Raw genomic sequence first — 22,890 nt, forward strand, 5'->3', positions numbered from 1 at the left:
GTGTGGAGACATTTTGAGACCAGGTTTCGGTATAGCTCTGAGGTCATCGACATCTTGGCTGTTGTGGCCAGCTGAGCTTCACCCCTTGCCATGATTTTAGTCTTTTAGATGATGGAGATGTTTTAGTGGCTCAAGGGGTGAACCGGTGTCATAGCACTCTCCCCATTTATCCTTTGCTTATAACCACTGTGTTAATGTGGGTGGTCTAGGTGTTAGACTCACCAGATAAGAATATTAGCACAGACCAGGTATTGCAAATGTTTCTTTCTGAATTTGTAGTGTTCAACCACTTACCACTCAGTTGAACTATCAGGGGAAAACCTTGTGTTTCTCGATAATGGTCCAGTGATATCGATAATTCTTTCGATTTGACCAGAAAATTTTTTTTTTTTTAATCGACTCCTCTGAAATTGATTTGAGTTTAGAAGATGTATTAAAGGTACTTCGGTTTTTGTTAGCTCTAAAGCGCTTCGGCAGGTCAGTGTGGACTTGTTGGGCCGAAGGGCCTGTTTCCACACTGTAAGTAATCTAAGTAAAGTTGGTGTTGATATGCAAATAGTTTTTTTAGTCAAATTGAAGAGCAGAAAATGCAATAAAAAGATTTCTCTTATAACATGCTACTTTTGAATCCTGTAAACAGTAGGCCACTTTGGGGAAACTAATCTGGACTGCATTATTTCCTCTGCAGATTGCAGATGGTAAGGAATGTAGGGATATTTCTGGGAAATCCAGTGTTTGATTTCAGCTAATGAAAAGCAGACATTCTCTAGCAAATATGGCTAGAACAGATGTAAATAAATTATGAAACTTGTTTTTTTCCAAATAATTGTAGTTAGGATCTTAAAAAAGAAATCAAGTGGTGCCAGAGTGGCTCAGTGGTTAGTACTGCTGCCTCACAACCTCAGGGACCTGGGTTCAAATCATCCATTGGGTGACTGTGTAGAGTTTGCATGGTCTTCCTGTGTTTGTGTGGGTTTCCACTGGGTTCTCCACAGTTCAAAGATGGGCAGTTAGGTAGATTGGCCATGCTTAAAATGCCTATAGTGTCCAGGGGTGTGCAGGCTAGATGGATTAGCCATGGGAAATGCTGGGTTACAGGGATAGAGTAGGAAGGTGGGTTTGGGTGGGTTGGTATTTGGAGGACCAGTGTGAACTCGATCGGCTGAATAGGCTGCTTCCACACTGTTATGATTCTATGATAAATATTGATTGCCTAGTAAAATCTTTTGGCCTTTATTGGTTGCTTCAGTTTTCTTGCCTTCTCTATTACCTGCTGAACCCGTATACTGGCTTTTTTGTGATTTATGTATGAGGGCTCCCAAAGCCGTGAAGCATTTTATTACAAGATTGTTGTAATGTACATTTTTCTGGGTGAATTTATATTAAATACATTTTTCTCAAAAAAAAATGGTCAAGTGGAGGTTGTGTGCATGGCAAAATATCAATTTTTTTTTTAACCCAGAGAATGTTGGTGTCTAGAACTTGCTGCCCAAAATGGGGGTGAGGCTCATTTAAGCAATACTTGGAAGTAACTTGAAATATTTTAAACTATAAGGTCTCAGATAAAGCTGGAAAATGAAATTAGCCTGGATGTTTCCTTTCTCAACCAGCACAGACTATAACTATCTGCTATATTGTACACCTTTCTGTTTCTGTATTTCTATCAAACCTAACTCCTGACTAATACTATTCTTTGCATTTTACCTTCTTGATTAGTCCTTGGGGACTAATACAGGTTCGTGACCTTGGCAAAGTTCCAGATTCCAGTTATGTTCAGCATTTCACATGGTGGCTGCAGCTCTAAGCTCCAGCATAAGCTTGGAGCAAATAGTTGTAGACCAACACTATTATTACATCCTACTTGATTTTACTTTATCCTGCTGAAAAATTTCATACTAAATGAAGTTAATTCTTTTTTTTGGATTAATGCTATATGTGTTTCAGCAGACCATATGTTCTATGTAAAAGCTTCTTCACCTAATCCATCAGGAAGTGACATGGATGAACTCTGCAGTACTCCCTCTGATTTACATTAAGAGTTCTGTGTAACATTGCTCTGTCTGCCTGTAGATCTATTGATGCAGAGCTGATACCATGTTATGATACTAGGCAATAGGCCTGGGATTGGTACAGACTAACTCTTATATGTTTCTGAAAAAGTTGTTGCTAATACTCCTCAAGACAAATCAAAAATGCCAAATTTCAAATGATCTCAATTTATACTTTGGGAGAATTAATTGCTAATTGACTGTAAAGTCAACACTGATACATTCATTAATGATCTGGATGAAGGAACTGAGGGCATTGTTGCTGCATCTTCAGATGACAGAAAAATAGGTTGATGGACAGGTAGTGTTGAGAAGGGAGGGAGGCTGCAGATGGATTTGGACAGTCTAGGAGAGTGGGCAAAAAGGTGGCATATGGAATACAATGTGGGAAAGTGTGACGTTATGCACTTTGGTAGGAAGAATTGAAGTGTAAATTATTTTCTAAATGGGGAAAGCACAAAGGGATTTAGGAATTCTAGTTCAGGATTCTAATTCAGTGTAGGTTCAGTTGACATTTAGGAAGGCAGGTGCATGTTAAGCATTCATTTCGGGAGGACTAGAATACAAGGCTAGGGATTTACTGCTGAGGCTCAGACTACATTTGGAACCTTATAAGCAGTTTTGGGCCCCAAACCTTAAGAACGGTTATGCTGGCTTTGGAGCAAATATAGAGGAAATTTACAAGAATAAACCTGGGGATAAAGGGCGTGTCGTATGCGCAGCAGTTGAGAACTCTGGATCTGTACTCAATGGATGAGGAGAGATCTGTTTGAAAGTTAAAGAATACTGAGAGGTCTGGATAGAGCGAATGTGAAGAAGATGTTTCTACTAGTAGGAGAAATGGAGGGTATAGTCACATTGTGAAGGGATGACCCTTTAGAACTGAGCTGAGGAGGAATTTCTTCAGCCAGAGGGTGGTGAATCTGTAGAATTCATTGCTGCAGAGAGCTGTGGAGGGCAAGCCATTGAGTATATTTAAGACAGAATGGATAGATAGATTCTTGATTAGTAAGGGGATTAAAAGTTAGGGAGAGAAGGCAGGAGAATGGGGTTGAGAAACATATCAGCCGTGATTGGATTGTAGAGCAGTCTCGATGGGCTGAATGATCTGTTCCAATATCTCATTGTCTTTTGATGTGTTGCCGAGGAGAAAACACCAGGGAACCATAGACTCCCCACCTTCTGGGTAATTCAAAAAAGTTGCAAAGACTGAACATTTTCTTTTGTTCGCAGGGAACTGGTCTCTGAGAGTGAATGCCCACTGCCCATTTAAAACAGATGAGGCAAAATGATTTCTCAGTTGAGAGTCTTTGGAACTCTGCTTCCACTACCTTTTAAAGACAGAGTCTTAGAATATTTTTAAGGCAGGATGGGGTGAGGAAGGTTATCAGATGTAGGCCCGAGTGCAAAGTTAAGTTCAAATCACATCAGCCATAACCTTTATTGAGTGAAGGAGCAGGCTCGAGGGATTGAGTGGCCTACTTCTGGTTGTAATTCCTGTATTCCCCTCTGGCAAGCATAAATGAACCATGTTATGAGCTTGACTATCTTCAATTGGTTGTTAGTGTAGCTGTAAGCGCCATTAAAGATTGCTCAGCAATTGCTGCTCGATTGAAGAATCCTATGAAATGAGTTTTCGGTTTTGAACAATGACCTGGTTGAACCTAGTCTGCCTATTTCAAACAATGAAAGAAACATCTTTGATTTGAGTCGTCAGTCACTGGGATTTATAGCATATATACTTAGTATTGTATAGGCATTGCAATTCGTACGTGACATTGCACTTTGTACGATCGGCAGAATGTACTTTGAGCCTCGCAGTTTATTTTTTCTTGTTTGTCACGAAGACTGAAAGAGAAAAAGCTTTATCAACATGTAACACCTTTCAGCTATTCTGTGATGGAGAGCACGATTCAGAGTTTGATTGTGGAAATAAGTTAAAATTTAGAGTTCTTCCACTGTACAATTTTCCATTTTTTTTAAACAAGTATATAATGTTCCAACATTGTTTTCTGTGATCTCTGGCTAATGTTTTGTTTTCAGAATATTCTACTCAAACTGAAAATGTGTGATCGATACTATGTTTTGAAAGAATTTCTCACTGTCCAAATACAGTATAAAATATGCACATGCGTGCACACACACCACATGCAGTTCATAATTTATATTTTTCTTCCCCAATATTAGGGAATGGACTTAAAGTAGAAGACTGGGTGTTGTTCTAGATTATGACCTCAACCAAGAACAATCGCTACAACCGTTTCTCTGGAGGTGCCGCGAACATACCTGTGATAGACAATACCAGCATTGTAAGTGCCATGTATCATGCCAAGTAGATGGAGTTGATCTGTTAGGAGGTAAACCCAAGAATTTCTACATTATTTCCCTGGAACAATAAGTTTTTATGGCATTTTCTGAAATTTGAAACCACAAATTGAATAGCAGAACATGTGCAGAAAGCATGGAGAACTGTAGGGCCTGTCCTTTTTTGTTGTTTTAGCAACCCTCGAGTCCTTTTCAATCACTAATTGCCAGAGGGAAGGGAACCAAGCAAATACTACCTGAATGCATTGTGTCGGAGTCTGAATTTCAATGGGAAAATAGCGGGGACTGTAACTTGGAAGACAGCCAACAAAATTTTATAGTAATCTAGTGAATATAGGTGAGTAATTGGTACTGCCATTGCCATCATCATCTCTGGCTCCCATTGTTGCTGTTATTAAATACGAATGGATATTGAATGATAATATGTTCAGAGTTGACAGCAAATGGTTTTGCCATTCCCCAAAGTAGATAACCTGTTGACGTGCACACAAGACATGCGTATGGGTAATGGACCCTGGGGAAATTATATTGGTAGACTCACTCACGGAGACTGACTTCAGTAAAGAATCAATCCTGTCTAGAAAGTGGTGGTGGAAAATATTAGCAGAAAAAGCAGATTAATGATATTCACCCAGAAAGCCTCCATTCCTACAGTAGTGTGCTTGAAAATTTACCCAATACAGATGCTACAGCATAGAAGCCTTTTTACTATGTAACACTTTTCTTTTAGTTTATTATATATTTTGTTAATTAGAGGAGTGATGAAACAGATAATCAGCCAGTCAGGAACCGTTATTAAAATTAGTTTTATTGAATTGTGCTACATTGCTGCAGCAAAAACAACTGTCAGGAGTTTGAATGAGTGCCATCATGCTGCCACTCCTGTCTCTTCTAGTGGTGCTCACATAGGGGAGAGGAACTTGCTTGTAAATGTGGTGGAACTTAGCTGGATACAAATCCGGTCAACCCAAAATTTTAGCTGATTGCATTACCACTGCATCCTCTTCTCCAGACCAGGAATTTAAACCTTTTTTATTTTCCTTCAAAAACAGACAAGGATGGAAACTACTTTTGGTCCAGCGTATTCTACTGTTACAACCATCACTAAAGGTAAGCATGACTGTTATTTGAACACCACACAGGATTGAGTGAGTGTAGTGAAACTTTAACCATCTGATAAGTTTGAAAGTCCCACCAATTCTTGGTAGTCTATCCATAAAAGAAGACTGAAAAGAAGGCACAGTGGTTAGCACTGCTGCCTCGCAGCGCCAGGGACCCGGGTTCGATTCCACCTTCAGGTGACTGTCTGCATGGAGTTTCTACATTCTCCCCATATCTGCGTGGGTTTCTTCCGGATGTTCCGGTTTCCTCCCACAGTCCAAAAATGTGCAGGTTACGTAGATTGGCCGTGCTCGATTGCCCATAGTGTCCAGTGGTCTATAGGCTTGGTGGGTTAATCATGTGAAATATAGGGTAACAGGGATAGGGTAGTAGGGTTGGATCCTGTTGGGATGCTGTTTGGAGGGTCACTGTGGACTTGATGGGCCAAATGGCTTGTTTCCATGATTCTGTGATTCTATCTGTGTTGAATTAGCTTCTGAGCTAGTCAGCTGCAGTCTACAATAGGTTTTTTTTGTGTGTTTTGAAGTTTTAAAGAGTAAAATGTATAATTCCACAGCACTTTCTTGGTTCATTTACTACTGATTCTAAATGTTACCATATGTTGCGGATTGGTCTATAGCAAAATGAAGTAATGTGCAGTCAAAGCAGTCTAAATAAATGCACAGCTGTTAATTTATTATTAATTCATTGCTTAGTATGTCAGCCTCTAATGACAAGATTGCACTGTATGGACATATTAAAATCTAAAGTTAGTCAGGACGCTAAAGTAAGTCACCATTAGAATACCCTTGAGTACAAAATTTGCTGTTGGCACATTTTATTTGATTACAAGTAATGAAATATTTGTCTAGCAGTTAATTTTGATGAAGTACTGACAGGAAATGATTTTATCATTATGATAATGATCCTCCGTGATAGATTTGAAGGAGAAACAAAACTGAGGCAGCCCTGGCCTGGTGTACCACATGAGAAAAATAGAAATATTGCTGTGACATGCAACTTTAATCACACATTAATTTTCAGGCATGCTAGGTCCATATATATGAAGTGTGTTATGTTTATGCCAAACCATAAACCAACAAATAATAGTTACTCCAGCCTTGACATTTTTAGTGAAACTATCAGGAATGTGCCTGTGCAAAGGTCTGTAGAGAGATGCAATGATTTTTGTTGAGGTTTGACCCAGCAGCTCTGTGACGCAGGACTTGGCGCAATACGGGCTGTTCACCAAGATCCACACAGAGACAAACATTGACCAAACCTGAAGGACCATCAATTCAGAGAAGGACGCTGTTTGGTTTGTCTGAAACTTATTGCTCTTCCTGTGCAAAGAGTTGATCTTGACTGGCACATTCTACGGTCCAGGGCTATGTGCTGAGGGACACCATAAAGCTTAGTGCAACTGCTAACTAGGTGCAGTGGGGAAAGACCACAGTCTAAGATCTTTCGGCTGAAGTATAGCGGGGGTCTAATAAGATCTGAGACCTCCTCATTTGCCTTAAAGGAATGTAAAAGATTTCCTTTCATGATTATAAAATGCCTTTTTGTTACAACTGGATTCAGATTGTAACTAGGAATATCAAAGTTCATTGTATTTTTTGCAAAGTCTTGTATTTTTATAATAATTTGTGAATCAAATATATTTTTGAAATTAAAAACCGTATTAACTTGAGAGAGAAAGAATCTATACGTTCCTTTAGCTAAGGCAAATGGCAATGGGGAATGCATGAAATATCATGCAATTCCCCCACTTTCTAGTTGTTTTCTTATCCCACCATTTACATTCACCTTTTTCTCAATCTGTTTCCTTTTTCCTTTCCTTCCTACAACATTTTCCTCTCCCTTTCTTTCCTCTCCACCATTCCTGTATTTTCACGCTTCTTTCAGTGTGTTTCTGTCTTGCCTTTCCTCCATTATTATTTCTTATCTCTTCCTTTTGCCTCCCTATCACCATCGTCATCATCTTTATTTGTGCTTCATGTCCTGCTGTATTGCTTGGCTGGCTTCCTGCAGTATTGGAAAGGAGTAGATTGCATTTTTGCACTGTTACATACAAAGTTTGAACAGGTCTGTTAATCTGGACATGGCAGTTTTCAAGTCGCTTGGAGAAAACTGTTTAAATAAACATTAGCAAGTTGGCTTGCAGAGTTCTGGTCAGGGCTTCCAAACTGTGATAGGCACTGGCTGCAGTAGTGACTTCAGTTGCAGTACCTCGGAAGTATTTCTCATTATTCAGCAACCAGCATTTGAAATGCTAGATTTTTCTGTGATTGGCCATAACCAATATATAACTTGACGAGTAATAAAATGCTTGACCAAGTACAAGTTGATGCATTAAAAGTATTAAGATTTTCTACTGTGAGAAAACACAATAAAAAGACACTTTGTTAATGTGGAATGTAGAAGTGCCACTTTTAGACAATTTTAAATGAAGGAGGGATAATTTTATTCTGTTGATGTACAGCTGATGGGACAAATACCTTCAAGCAGCATCGACGGACCCCGTCATCGTCCAGCACCTTGACCTATTCACCAAGGGATGAGGATGATGTAATGGTAGGTACTTTGCAGCCACAGTTTCTTTCAACATCTTTAGTATTGAACTCTACCACCATGTCCTCAAATCCTGTACTCAGTTGGAAAAACTCCAAAGGCTCCAAGTTCTCTAGCCTCCTGTAAATGTTACAGACCTCCTCTGAAGCTCCCCCTGTTCTCTGGATAGTAATGACTCACGAGTGCAGAAATATTCCTAATAGTGGGCGGCACGGTGGCACAGTGGTTAGCACTGCTGCCTCACAGCGCCTGAGACCCGGGTTCAATTCCCGACTCAGGCGACTAACTGTGTGGAGTTTGCACATTCTCCCCGTGTCTGCGTGGGTTTCCTCCGGGTGCTCCGGTTTCCTCCCACAATCCAAAGATGTGCAGGTCAGGTGAATTGGCCATGCTAAATTGCCCGTAGTGTTAGGTAATGGGTAAATGTAGGGGTATGGGCGGGTTGCGCTTCGGCGGGTCGGTGTGGACCTGTTGAGCCGAAGGGCCTGTTTCCACACTGTAATGTAATCTAATCTAATCTAAAAAAAACTAATAACTTGGTTCTTTATGTTTAAGAATTAGCCTCCTAGCCCACTGTGTTGTTTCTTCTATTTCTGTGTCCTTTTGGGTAATACAGCTAACCATGATCCAACATTCCAGCTGCCTCATCAGGATCAGGCACAATTTTAAACTTCAAAGTCACAACCTTAGCTGTGTATACCAATGTTTTGTTTTCTTTCCTTGTCGTGTTTGTTTTTTCGCTGTATATTTTGAACTGAGTTTTAATGACCTTTCCACCGAACTTTCCAAAAGTGCTTTTCCTACTATGACGTCATGTAAATCCCATTAAAGGTATAACCTACTTAATCTCACCTCTACTTAATCTCATGACATTATGTTTGCTCCTACTGGGTTGTATCAGCCACCTCACTCTCTGTCCAGTGACCTTGCATGCCCGTATCTTTCTGGTGATCGCACTATATCAAGGTTAGAATTATCTAACTTGAACATCTTGAGCAATATTCTTGCTTCTAAATAATTAATAAACATTTAAATCCATGATTGCTCCAATGGCAACTCTATGGGACTCTACTGCTTGTAATCTGACACTTTTTGACATCATCTCAGGCACACATCAGTCCACTTCATTATTTTACATGTTCTATGGTCATGCACCAAGTAAAACATTAAAACATAGGATCAGGAGTAGGTCATTTGACTTTTTGAGCCTGCTCTGCAACTCAATATGACCATGGCTTGTCATCTATTTAGAACCCTGTTTCTGCTTTCACCCCATACCATTCAATCCCTTTAGCCCTAAGAACCATAACTGTCTCCTTGAAAACATTCAACATCTTGGCCTCCACTGTTTTCTGTGACAGAGAATTCCATAGACCTATTATTCTCTAGGACAAGAATATTTTCCTCACTTTGGTCCTAAATGGCCTACCCCTTATCCTTTAGAGGGTGACTCCTTGTACTGGACTGCCTTGTCATCAGGAACATGTTTCCTGCATTTTTCTGTGTTGCACTGTTAGAATTTTATAGGCTTCTATGAGATTCCCCCCCTTATTCTTCTGACCTCCAGTGAATATAATCCTAACTGATCTAGTCTCTTTTCATGTCAGTCCTGCCATCCCAGGAATCAGTCTATCATGAAGACTAGTATCAACTGTTTTCATCAAATGCAGATGGATAGTACCTGCTTTGTCACCCGCATGATCCGTAAGCTCCTCCAAGCATAACTAAGATTAGCCAGCAATAACCTGGCTTTTCCGAATTCATATTGCCTTTCTCTCATCACACTGTACCTTTTCATATGATCCTTTGATCTCCTCTCATAGCTTTCCAAAATTCTCCCCCACAATTGAGGAAAGTCCATAAGTGTCTTATTTTTGAGGGTCTATTTATCTTCTATTTTTGTTTAAACAGTTCCACTTTGTTTGCTAACTCTGTGATGATGACTGCATTCTTGTGAACTTTGAACAATTGCTATATTAAATGTATCAAATATGTCAGGAATCCAAATCTAATTTTTTAAGCCTTGTTACAGATTTACAGGCTTACCGTTTGTAAGTATTATTGGAATAGGTGCTGTTGAAAGAAGTAGTCACTGGGAGAGTGGAATTTGGCAAATATCCATGTTTTTCACCTCAGGAAATGGTTGCTCCATATCTGAGCATTTTCAGAGAAATGGGACATTATATATAGGATTGAGCTATTAACATTTTAACAGCTCCGTTTGGGTTATACTTTGTGTCCCTAAGGTTGTTGGAAAGCTGTGTTCTCGGTGCAACTCCTAATTAAGTAGCATGAAACTTAGAGTGGACCCTGCAACTCATCATACTTTTAAATAAATGAAGACCTGCTGAATTTTTCTCTTTACCTACCATTCTATATTCAACTTTAGATTAGATCAACGACATAGTGTAAATTTGAATGATAATAAGTTAACTTTTTTTTGACCAGAACTTGCCTTGCTTGTTCTAAGTACCTTCCTGAACTGTTTCTGAAAGCTAAATGCAAATTTTTAAGTTGTCTGTGCAAAATATGTCAATGGCATATTTTATTGCCCTTGGTTAGGCCCCCAGTGCAGGAAACAGCAAAGTGCGACTCATGTTAATTGAATAGCAGGAAATCACCAGATTTGCTGGGATAGAAAGGTTGCAGTGATTAGGACAAGTGCTGCTGCTGAGTGCTAATGTTGTCGTAGTTAGCCCAGCAAATGTCTTTACGAAGTTATTAGAATTTGGAGATACAGCTATTTTAACTGAAGTCCCAAGGTAATTTCTTGTGTATTTTCTTGTTTGAAGTGAAGTATAAGATACTAGGTTTTATTTATCTTGTGTTTGAGTTACCTTTATGGCTGACTGCTTTTGTGCCATTACAACGAGTTGGTCTTTGATGTGCTTTTCCCAGCACTTGAATCCTGTGGTATCATGGCTACGTTTTATAAATAGTTAGGTAAATGGAACTGTGGAATAGTTTATTGTTTTCGCTCCTTTTGGATCTGTGAAATATTATATATTGTTACTCACTGAATGTTGCGTTGAAATGGGATTTAATGCTGAATTTGTTAGACCAACTCAAAATGTATTCAACACATTAGCTGTATTGTTAAATTGTTTGTTAATGATTTGTATAGAAAGTGTTCAGTTTAATTCTGACTATTTCTATTTTGAACCTGCACTTAAAATAAACAAAAGTATTAATGGTGTAAATGATAATGATCAGAGTTATATAAGTAGAAAATAAATCCTGTTTGTGTATAGTGTATGAAATGCAAACAATAGTGATGCCTTTTTGCAGCCTCCTATCAGTACTCCACGTCGGTCAGACTCAGCGATATCTGTTAGGTCTCTACACTCAGAATCCAGTATGTCCCTACGATCTACATTTTCTCTGCACGAAGAGGAAGATGAGCAGGTGTGTGAATTGTCAGTCTTGGGAATTGTTTGGGGAAGGGAGGGCCGTTAAAATGAGATTTAGTTATACTTAAAACAGGCAAGAGCTTAGATTTCCGCATCCATAACATTTTCTTCTGTGCATTTTTATCGCTTTATGATTTAAATATAAATGTAACTAAATCCAGTCAAGAGATACAAAAATCAAGCTACCACTAAAATGCTTCAGACTTTTGTCTAGAACTAGAAACATAACAATTGACTTAGTCTGGTGATCAACTAACAAAATTGCTGAAATGACAGAAAAGTTTCCTTTGCTGAGTCCTCCAAAACTGCCACTTATCTTGCTATTTATTTTTAAGATTTTATTTAGAAATTTTTTAATGAAAACGAAGTGAGGAAGATAAAGTCAAACTCAATTAATAGCTTGTTAAATAAACTGAAACTTAAAAGCAAGCTAATTTGCATTCTCTGTGAAGTAAATCATAATTTTAAATTGTCAGCATGTCACTTTGGTTTGACTTTTGGTGTCCATACCATAAATAATAATCTAATGTTTATTCCAGGAACCATTGGTTTTTGCAGAACAGCCTTCGGTGAAGTTATGCTGCCAACTTTGTTGCAGTGTGTTCAAGGATCCTGTCATCACAACATGTGGAGTAGGCATTATAATTCTGAATTTTATTATATACTTTTTGTCTTAAAGTTTGGAATGCATTAATGAATTGTTGATGCATTTCCAGCAGTAACGATCCCTTGCAAGATAGTAGCATTTTTGCAGGATAGTAAAATGGTAAGAAATTTAATGTAATATTCTTTCAATGAGAAAAGTCCACAGCTTTTGTAGATCAATCGAAGCACTGCAGTATTTTAATTGACCATACCTTGCACTCTTGCTAAAGATGAGTGGGCAAGAGTGTGGCAGAAATAGCTGTCTGACTTGAGTCTCTGGCATCTTCAAGAACCAAGAGTTCATCTGGAGTGATGGCCGGAATTGCTGCTTAGTGCTTTTTGCTGGGGAGTTTTCCCAGAGAATGGGTACTCATTAAATGACTGCAATGTAAAAATAGTGCACTTAGGTTGTACTGCATTCCTTTCCCTTTTTAACAATGTGTATCACGTTGTCAGTTTGCTCGCTAAGCTGGTGGGTTTGTTCTCACCTGTTCAGTAATCAAACCAACAACCTGAGTTACAAATCTTCTCCAAAATCTTAATGTGAATCGTGTTAATCTTTTTGATTCCTGGCATATAATTTTTATTTCTTGTGGTTAATATTCAATGCGATTCCGATTGTAATTAGTTACTTTTTGTGTGGAGTAAAGAAGTTATTCAGTGTTTGGTTTTTGTACGTGTCCATGAACTTCAGCTAGCTTCAAACAAAAGATAATTCCAATAAATAAAGATAATGATGTTTTTGGTATGGCATTTAACAATAATCATATTTGGGTTCAACTTTAGTATATAATATTGCTTTGTTACCAGTCCGCTAGTTTTTTTGGAGATATCATTTACAGAATGGTGTCCTTGTTAGCTGCATAATATTAAAGCTCTCACTCAGGAAACTGAATTTTCCTTGTTAGCATGGAAAATCCCTTCAGGAAGTAAGCATGCTGGACACGATATCCAGGTTTGACAAGTGTTTTCAACATACCGTGCAGCTGCAGGAATTAGGATGGGGAGGTAGTTAAATATCATCAAAATGAAGCTTGCAGTCCCATGTCAGTAGCTGGTACTGAGGAATAAGTTGCATGTTTTGCACGACTTTGTAAATTAGTCATAGCTTTTACTGTAATTTGGGTGAATCATGGATGTTTGGCTGGGGGGAGGGGATCACCCTGTGCAGAGTTAGCACTTTTTGTTTCTTTTCAGTTGGGTCAGGAAGGAAACCCTTGTAATATATCAACTTAGTACATTAAACATGCTGCTGGAATGAACCAGTTTGAAACACAGCTTCCAATTCTTGTGAATCTTTCATGCAATGATTAAAATGGCACTTGGTAACACCAGTGTTTCTTTTTCTTTAAAATAGCACACATTTTGTAGAAGGTGCGCCTTAACATCTGGTAAGTGTCAGCTTTTCTGTACCAAACTACTGTATCTTTCACTAACTGCACACCTTTCACAGGGATTGTTCTGTAATCAATGTAACATTGTGTACTCAAGACAGTTCAGTGAGAAAATGTAATGTTTTAAGCCACCTATGAGCATTTTTTAAAAAACTACATTCACAAAGACCTGTCACAGCAGTTTATAGTTTGATCGTCATAAGTTGCAACATTTTGTTTTGCAGAGAATAAATGAAACATACTGCAGAGCACCACTGTCTTGAATATTTTTGCTTCCTTTTAACTACTTTTTTTTGTGCTTTCAGAAAAGTGCCCTGTTGACAATGCAAAGCTGACAGTTGTAGTTAATAACATAGCTGTGGCTGAGCAGATTGGAGAGTTGTTTGTCCATTGTAAATATGGCTGCCGGCCAGGTTCAAATGGAAAACCAGGGGCCTTTGAAGTTGACCCACGTGGATGTCCCTTCACTGTTAAATTGAGTGGTAGAAAGTAAGTTGAACTTCTTTAAAAAATAAATGTGTATAATCACTCAGCTAATTTAACAAATCACTTTTCAGCAAAGCTCTGCAATTTGCAGTTTTTACGATTTTTTTAAAAACTGGGCAAATATCCTGTCAGAACCAAAACACTCAATCTAAAGCATATGTTGATTGTACTCATTGCACTAATTTATGAGAAAATGTTTTCCAATGTTTGAAATTATCCTTCTTGGGAGACAGCATCCTTGCGCACAGCAAGCAGTCTCATTCTTTAGTTGAAAAGCTTGGCATACATGACTTCCTGTTTTACTGTCACTGTCCCTAGACATTATTCACATCTCTTGAAGGTCACTATCTGGTTCTTCAGATAAAGCTGACTCTGGCGGACAGTGGATCATGTTTTTAATACAAAAGACATTGCATGTTAGTAGCTATTGAATGTTAGTAAATTAGACAAAGTAATAACGTGTTTCAATTGGCTGCTCAATGTACATTAATCTGCATTAAAAATTAACCTCAAACTTGATTAAACTTTAAAATTGTACAACATATTATTTGAGAATAAGAAATCAACTATGCAAACAAAAGCAGTAATTCCTATCCAGCTGTGGCTGTAAACAATATTCCCATATCTTTTGTACACACAGTAGGGTCTTGGGATCAAGTGTTTGAAGGCTATAATTAACTGAAGAACTTTGATTCCTATCAAACAGGTTTAAACATTAAGGTAATGGATCTATCTTGATCTAAGGTGCATTTTTAAACTAAACATACATTATACTGCTTTTGATTTCTAGCCATGTAGGTTATATTAAACATATTTGCGAATATCCTCCCAGAATAATTTAGTGTGCAAGGTGTTTGTCATATTTTTCAAGTGGTTGCTTGAGTTTTGTCTCATTGCACTGGTAAATCTGGGGTCAAACCTTAGTACTAAAGTTTACCATGTAACCCATGCTATAGCTTCATTGCAGTACTGAGGGCTTGCTGTTTTGTTGAAGATTCTCTACTTTAAATAAAGAACAAAGTTTGAGGCAATTAATGTAAATAATTCAATGTCATATTATTGAGAAAGAGCAAGGCCATCTCCCACATAAATGAATTGAATATTAATTTTACTTAAAAAAGACTGCGGATGCAGAAAATGCTTGCAAAACTTAGCATCAGCTATAAAGAGGAGCTTTTCGACTCAAAATGTCAACTGTTTCTGTCTCCACAGATGCTATCAGATCTGAGTTATTCCAGCATTTTCTGCCGTCATTCATCTTGATTGTTTCTGCATGTTACTTTTGTGCAAACTGGCTGCAGTGCTCGCAAGTAACAGCAGTGGCTGTTTCACCATCCTTCTCTTTGTGAAATGTTTTGGGAGATTTTGAAATCAGGAAAGGCACTAAACAAATACAAGTTTCCGTTTTCTCTCTTCCTTTTCTCTCTGTCTTGTAGATCATAATTCTTCACTACTGTTTCATTACGGTCAATGATTTTTGGGGCAAGCATTCTTACCTCAGTCCCTCAAACCTCCCCCCCCCCCCACCCCCACAAATACAAAGTTGTAATATTGGCTTGATCAAACTTTCACAAATTAACTCTGCCTGCCAGAGTGTGTCAGATTCCTGCACTTGAGGCAGACTGTTTGAATTTGAAGTGCCAGCTTCCCATTTTCAGTGCAGTATGCCTGTTAATCATTGTTATTGTGGATCAGATAGGTCAATCGAACCATGTCTAATATAATAGTCTTGGTTGAAAACACAACCTTATTTCAGTAGTGATACCATGTGCTTTTACTATAGTCTACTTGAAGCTGGAGTATGTGCAGAAGGGGCATTTTATAATGTGATCTCAAAATTTCAGTTTTTGTGACAAATCCTTTTTGTTAACTAAATTCAAAGTTCTTAGAAATAGATGAAGGCTTAACGAAGTAGAGCACATGAAATAACTGCTTTTTAATTGCAAACCTTGTGTGTGTAACTGCTGAGAGTTGAGGGTGATGAGTTACTTTTACATTTGGAATACAGATCAGAGAGTACATGTACTGATACAAATTGAATGTGCGTTTCCTCATTAAAGGTTTCATAGAAAAATTGTAAACTGTTCTGTTTATGAAATTCGTTTATAATCTTGCTACAAATAACAACAGAATTGATTCCTGAATTAAATAATCTTATCAGAATGAGTTGTCTTGCTGCAGAGACCATGAGGGCAGCTGTGACTACCGACCAGTTCGTTGTCCTAACAATCCAAATTGTCCCCCGCTCTTAAAAATGAACCTTGATGCTCATCTTAAAGAATGTGAACACATTAAATGTCCTCACTCCAAGTATGGGTGAGTATTAGTGCTTCTGCACAGTATCAGCTCTTCACTTGCTCATTTTGATTTAATCCGCTAACATGAAGTTTCATTTCTCTGAAACTTGGTTAATGTTTTATTCACTAACTCTAAAGGACAATCAATGTGGTACCATTATTCAAGGTATAAAGGGATAAGCCAGAAAACTTCAGGCCAGTCAGTCTAAATTCAATGGTGGGGAACCTATTGGAACCAATTTTGAGGGGCAGGATTAATCTGCACTTGAAGAGGCATGGATTAATCAAGAACAGTCAGCATGGTTTTGTTAAGGGGGGGGGGTCATGTCTGACCATCTTGATTTAATTTTTCGGAGATAACCAGGTGTATAGATGAGGGCACTGCATTCAGTATAGTCTACTTGGAATTCAGCAAGGCTTTTGGTAAGGAGCTGCATAAAGCACTGATAGTAAAAGTAAGGAATTTCCAAGGAAATTTTGTGAACCGTATCCAGAATTGCCTGAGTGGCTAGGTTGAGTATGATGGTCAGATGTTTTTGTGACTTGTATCCAGTGGTTTTCAGCAATCAGTGTTGGGGTCCTTGATGTTTGTGGTTCGACTTTAATGTGAGAGGTTTGATCAGTAAGTTCATAGATGATACGAAAATTAGTGGAGTGGTAAATAGTGAGGAGGATAGCTTTAGATTACTGGAGAGTGTAGATAGACTGGTCAGTTGGGCAAATGGAATTCAATCTTGGTAAGTCAGAGGTGATGCACATAGGCAGAACAATATGGCAAGGGAATGCATGATGAGCAGTAGGACCCTTGGAAGCACTGAGAAACAGAGTGGTGTGCTGTGCAAATCCACCAGCCCCTTAAGATAGCAGAACGGGCAGATAAAGTAGTTAAGAAGGCATATGAGATACTACCTTTTATTAGCTGAGTCAGAGTTTAAGGGCAAGGAGGTTATGCTGAAACTGTACAAAAAGTTGGTTAGGCCACAACTAGAATATAGTATACAGTTTTGTAATCCGTACTGTGGGAGAGATGTGATTGCACTGGAGAAGGTGCAGAGGAGATTTACCAAGATGTTGCTGGGCTCGATGCTCTAAGGAAGAGGGATTCGTTAGTTTGGGGTTGTTTTCCTTTAATCACGGGAGATTGAAGGGGGAATTGATTGAAATGAATAGAATTTATAAGGGGGCTAGACAAGTTGACAGGAGAAAACTTTTCCCCTTGTGGACAGATCAGTGACCAGAGACTGTAGATTCAAGGTAAGGGGCAGAAGGTTTAGAGGAGATATGAAGAAATATCTTTCACCCAGAGTGTGATGGGAATCTGGAACTCCCTGCCCGTAAGGCTGTTAGAGACAGAAATCTTCATTTTAAAAAGTATTTAGATGTGCACTTGTGATGCCTTGGAATGCAAAGCTACAGGCCAATTGCTGGAATATGGGATCAGAATAGATAAATAGTTGTTTTTGACGAGCACAGACTCTATGGTTGGGGGGCTTTCTCGATGCTATAGGCCTCTGTGACTAACTACTAGACATAAGTTGAATATAGTGAATTACATGTCTGTATATTACCAGATAAATTGCAAGTGAACAGAGCACCAAGCTATTTTTATTTCTTGATTTCATCGTTTGAATAAAAGTTTCTCACACACTGCATGTAAACTACAATCAGTATTGCATCCATCAGTCAACCATCAAGCCATCACTTGTTTTGTGAGCTGGAGCTTGTTAAATCAAGGAATGTATAGATCAGAAAATCTGCAGATAGTTCAGAGATTTGCAGCAATTATGATGTAATAATAACTGAGTAACTTCCAGTAGCCCAAAGTAGACTGAAACAAAGGTGGTGCACATAGTTAAACAAGGGAATGATGCCTGGACTGCATTCAGGACCACATTCTTGATATTTCTGGTTTTATTCCAACAAAGGAAGAAATATTGCTCAATTTAATTCTGGGAAATGAAGTAAATCAACTCATCAAACAGCAAAAAGCTGAAGGACAATAAAATTATTTTCTTTTTGTAAAGAATGACAATTATGCTAGTATGAATAACCTATAAGATGATTTTCGGTGCAGACTATGCACTGTCATTCATTTCTTACTGTGAAATTGTTTAATTGGCTTTAATCCTGCCTTTACAAAGAAAGTTTCAGAATTCTCATTTACGAATAGAGTATTAATATATATGTAAACGAGCAGTTGATACTTTACAGCATATTCGAGGTGAACCCAATCATCTTGAGAAATCCTTTTTTTTAAACTTTTGTCAGTCAGGAATGAAGTACCCCTGTCTCCGATCATTGCAAACCCAAAACTCCACCCAGTGAATTTTCCCAGGCCATAAGCAAACCTGTGGAACTACGTGAAGAAAAGGAAGCTCTCCTTGTGTTCTAGTCAGCATTACTCCTTTAAAGAAGCACTACCCAAAGTTAATTAACTTGCCTTTGTCACATTTGTTGTTTGTGGGTGCGTGCTTTGTGCAAAAAAACTCCAACTTGATTTCTAGATAATTAATTGTTTTGAGATATTTCCTAGAAATGTGGTAAGATGCCTTATTTCACTTCCTTCTGTTGCTGTCTCAACTTTTTCCCCCTTTTTGTGCTTGCACTTCCTCATTTTGGCTCGTTTCTTTCTGGAAAGAAACAGCAGAACGAAACAGAATACTTGACTCCTGTTTCATTTGCCAATGTTAAAATTCTTTGATCCCTGATTCAGTGCTGCTGTAATTTTGTTTATCTAACATTACTTTTCACCAAACCAATTATAACTATCATAAGCTTAATTGAGCTTTCGGTCTAAGTTGTGCCATTATGCAAATACCTGTATTTATTTAAGCCATTCAGGAGTTGAGCATTACATTAAATGCAACAGGAGCCATAATGCAGTTTGTTAATATTAAATTATGACTTCCACAGGGCCAATCTTTTCCTTTATGCATTCATAAGAAATGTTCTTAATTCGGTAGGAACTAAGAAAATGGCAATATCACATCCTGCAAATGCAATAGGTAGAAGCCAATAAATTGTTGGTTTATAATTGATTTGCTCATTACATTTTTGCCTTTCTACCCACTCCTGAATCAGATGCACGTTTGTTGGAAATCAGGACACCTATGAAGCCCACCTGGAGGTGTGCAAGTTTGAAGGTATTAAGGAGTTCCTGCAGCAAACTGATGACCGCTTTCATGAGATGCAAGTAGGCCTGGCTCAAAAAGACCAAGAGATTGCCTTCCTTCGGTCAATGCTTGGGAAACTCTCTGAGAAACTTGACCAGTTGGAGAAATCACTGGAGCTAAAGTTTGGTAAATAAAACTTACCAGGAGATTCTCATAACTCAAAACCCAAGAATGGTTTACATTTATTACTGTTAGCAGAGAATGACGGTAAACTTTTGAGTCATAATGATGCTAAAAATCAGTCTGTATGTTTAATTCTTTAAGATGCAGTATTGTTTCAGTTCCAAAATGCTCCAGTCTTGTTTCCAGGTTATAACTGTTGAGTATTTTTGTTAATTTTCTAACAGCTAACATTCATTAATGTGCCAAGTCAGACTGACTGATTGATTGATTGATTGTTTCTAGCTCCAGATAGACCTTTCCCAGCAGACTTTAAATTTTTAAACAACATAGGACAATATCATTTATCTGTTCTGTCTTTCAAGGAAAGAGGCAACTGAAAATGATTGAAAGCCAGCACAAAATTCTTAACTGAGAGAAGGAAAAAAGAATAGCAGTAAAGCAACTTATTCATGTTAAACTTAATTGTTTTTTTGTGATGGCACAGTATGTTAGCTCATTGGCATGAGGTGATTTGCTGGATTACTTGCATTCGTCCTGCCATTAAGAATGTATGATGCTATTGGCCACAAAGGTCACAGTGCTTTTGATATCGCAGTTTCATTAAGGCATGTTCCTTAAGAGAAGAAATCAAAACTGTATCAAGTGGCTTCTTATTCAGGTTGGAATCTTGACAAAGTTATTGGTGTTCTGTAATTTTTAGAAAATAAGCTGTCAAAGCTTTGTTATTAAACCTATTCATTGTGTCAGTAACTTGAGAAGGCAACTGTTGGAAACAAAATAATGCATATGGACATTGCCGTACCCTTTTGGCACTGCAAGTGTTAACTGATGTCTTAGTGATGTAGCCAGTTCATTGCAACATGAGGTTTGTAATTATAATGGACTGGTGAATATGTTATTTATTGTGGACTGGGAATTCACATGAAGATGATCTGGTGTTTCAGATGTTTTGGATGAGAACCAAAGTAAACTCAGTGAGGATCTAATGGAGTTCCGAAGAGACGCATCAATGCTAAGTGTAAGATCCATGAAGTTTGTTTCTTGATATCAAGTTGTAGCTGAGGTTCGAAATACTGTTTTATGACTCAAACTCAAAATGCTGGTTCTGTTTACTGTGCCTGCAGTTCTTGAGTTTACTTGCCTATGTCAGACAATCCACACTTCTGGGAAATGAGGATGTTTGTTTTCTGCAGAGTGTACAGATGGCACATCCTGATAGTGTTGAGATTGCTGGCAGCTGTACACAGCAATAGAGTTCAAAAACGCATTTAGTGTATTGTTGCAAAACATGGAAAGATGTAAAACAGGACAGTGTGTGTTCAGTTCCTATTTCCTAAAATTGTCTATTCAGCTAAATGTGGCACAAAGCTTCATTCCACAATTTGGTTTTTGCGAATTGGATTTTTTTAATTTAACCATTAAATCTGTTGTCCCGGATTTTCAGGACAACTCTTTAAGCATTGGTGTTCTTATAGCCCTGAAATAAGCAGTTCAGCTTATAATGGCAGTTACTGTAAGATATTTCTGTAACTTAAAATTTTATAGAAGGGCAACATTGGAGAAAATTGTCATTAAACAGCACAAACGAAAATCTGTACCCTCAAAGTATGTACGTGTAATTGTGAGTACATTATGTATCATAAGTAAATTTTGTGTTTTAAAAACAAAGCAATTTGAATTTTTTATAATTTTCTCTTGAAAGATTGTGAATCTTTGGAATTCACCATCCTAGAGTGCAGTGGATACAGGACACCGAATAAATGTAAGGAGAAGATAGACAGATTTTTAGTTAGTGAGAGCTTAAAGACTTAAGGGGAGCATACAGGAAAGTAGAATTGAGGCAAAAATGAGATCAGCCATAATCCTGTTAGATGGTGCAGCAGGGTCAAAGGATTGAATTTCCTTCTCCCAGTTCTTATACTGTTGCATAACTAATATGAATCCTTTAAGAGTAGGCCTCCTCAGTGTTGTTGATTGATGATACCAGTCTTTTGCATACTCCCAAAGCATAGCTTTGAACTGGCTTCTTTGACGTCGGTTCTATAAATAGACAGGTCATCTCGTTTATACGAAAGCTTAATTTACATACTGTGGTATGTAAATGCAATATAGTAATCACTGCAGAGTATCAATACAATGCAATAAAATAGAACCATTTGTCTTTGAAAGCATTTGTTATTGATTCCATTCCGTCATTTGTATTTCAAAACAGAATACAGATGTTGTAAATACCTTTTTTGTAAAATTAATTCAGGGCATGTGGCATTTATTGCCCAGAAAGGGGTTAAGAATCAAATCACATTGCTGTGGGTTTGGAATCACATGTAGGCCAGACCAGGTAATGATGGCAGATTTCCTTCCCTAAAGGGTATTAGCAAATGTGAGCCAGTGAGTTTTTTCTGGTAATCATCAATGGGTTCATGGCCATTATTAGCCTCTTATTTCCAGATTATTATTGAGTCCAAATTCCACCATCTTCCATGGCAGGATTTGAGGCCAGGTTCCCTGAACATTACGTGGATCTCTGGATTAATAGTCTAGCATTAATACCAATAGGCTATGGATTATCCCTAACTTTACCTGTGGTGGAATGTAACCTTTGTTTATAATTTCCAATATCCTAATGCTTTTTTGATTTGTCTTCTGATCAGATTGTCTTTGGTCATTGTCTATAATCTGAAACAAAAAAAAAACAAAATCTTGAGGATGCTTTCCAGATGACACAGTCATTTTAAAAAATCAATTCAAAATATTAGTATGACTTCAGTATGGTTTTGGAAATGTGTTGCTGGAAAAGCGCAGCAGGTCAGGCAGCATCCAGGGAACAGGAGAATTGACGTTTTGGGCATAAGCCCTTCAGGAAAGGACTGAAGAAGGGCTTATGCCCGAAACGTCGATTCTCCTGTTCCCTGGATGCTGCCTGACCTGCTGCGCTTTTCCAGCAACACATTTCCAGCTCTGATCTCCAGCATCTGCAGACCTCACTTTCTCCTTCAGTATGGTTTTGAAATGTATAAGACAAATGTAGAGAGAATTTTTTCAATGTATAAACCTCACTGTCCTAATATAATGTCACCATAATATGCTAATATGTAGTTTGATAGTAATGTGAATCTCCTTTTATTACAGGATGAGCTTTCACACATCAATGCCAGGTTAAACATGGGAATCCTGGGCTGTAAGTACTTTTTTAAACAATGCTTGCTTTCAAAATGTACACAGTTACAAGCATAATTCCTATATACTTTGTGAATGTTGAGTAATGTAAAATGGATCTATAGGGTAAGTCTGTTAATTTCCTCCATAAAATGTAT

At 38.0% G+C, this 22,890-nt stretch overlaps 1 protein-coding gene across 4 annotated transcripts in view; it reads left to right on the forward strand.

Moving 5' to 3' along the window:
- The window catches only part of traf7 (TNF receptor-associated factor 7), a 65,786-nt gene that overhangs the window by 32,242 nt on the left and 10,654 nt on the right, over positions 1–22,890 (forward strand). For 2 of the 4 annotated variants that reach the window (XM_043711204.1, XM_043711202.1), the window contains exons 2-12: positions 4,236–4,357; positions 5,426–5,483; positions 7,960–8,051; positions 11,337–11,453; positions 11,998–12,090; positions 13,461–13,494; positions 13,803–13,986; positions 16,165–16,299; positions 19,362–19,579; positions 20,521–20,594; positions 22,706–22,754. In XM_043711204.1, coding sequence (XP_043567139.1) covers positions 4,277–4,357; positions 5,426–5,483; positions 7,960–8,051; positions 11,337–11,453; positions 11,998–12,090; positions 13,461–13,494; positions 13,803–13,986; positions 16,165–16,299; positions 19,362–19,579; positions 20,521–20,594; positions 22,706–22,754 — 1,135 coding nt within the window. In that variant the 5' untranslated portion in view covers positions 4,236–4,276. Of the gene's footprint in view, positions 1–4,235; positions 4,358–5,425; positions 5,484–7,959; positions 8,052–10,729; positions 10,811–11,336; positions 11,454–11,997; positions 12,091–13,460; positions 13,495–13,802; positions 13,987–16,164; positions 16,300–19,361; positions 19,580–20,520; positions 20,595–22,705; positions 22,755–22,890 lie in introns of those variants that run through there. The other 2 variants (XM_043711205.1, XM_043711206.1) reach the window with 2 other exon arrangements.

This window comes from Chiloscyllium plagiosum, chromosome 21, assembly GCF_004010195.1.
Source record: "Chiloscyllium plagiosum isolate BGI_BamShark_2017 chromosome 21, ASM401019v2, whole genome shotgun sequence".
Taxonomy (NCBI): Eukaryota; Metazoa; Chordata; class Chondrichthyes; order Orectolobiformes; family Hemiscylliidae; genus Chiloscyllium; species Chiloscyllium plagiosum.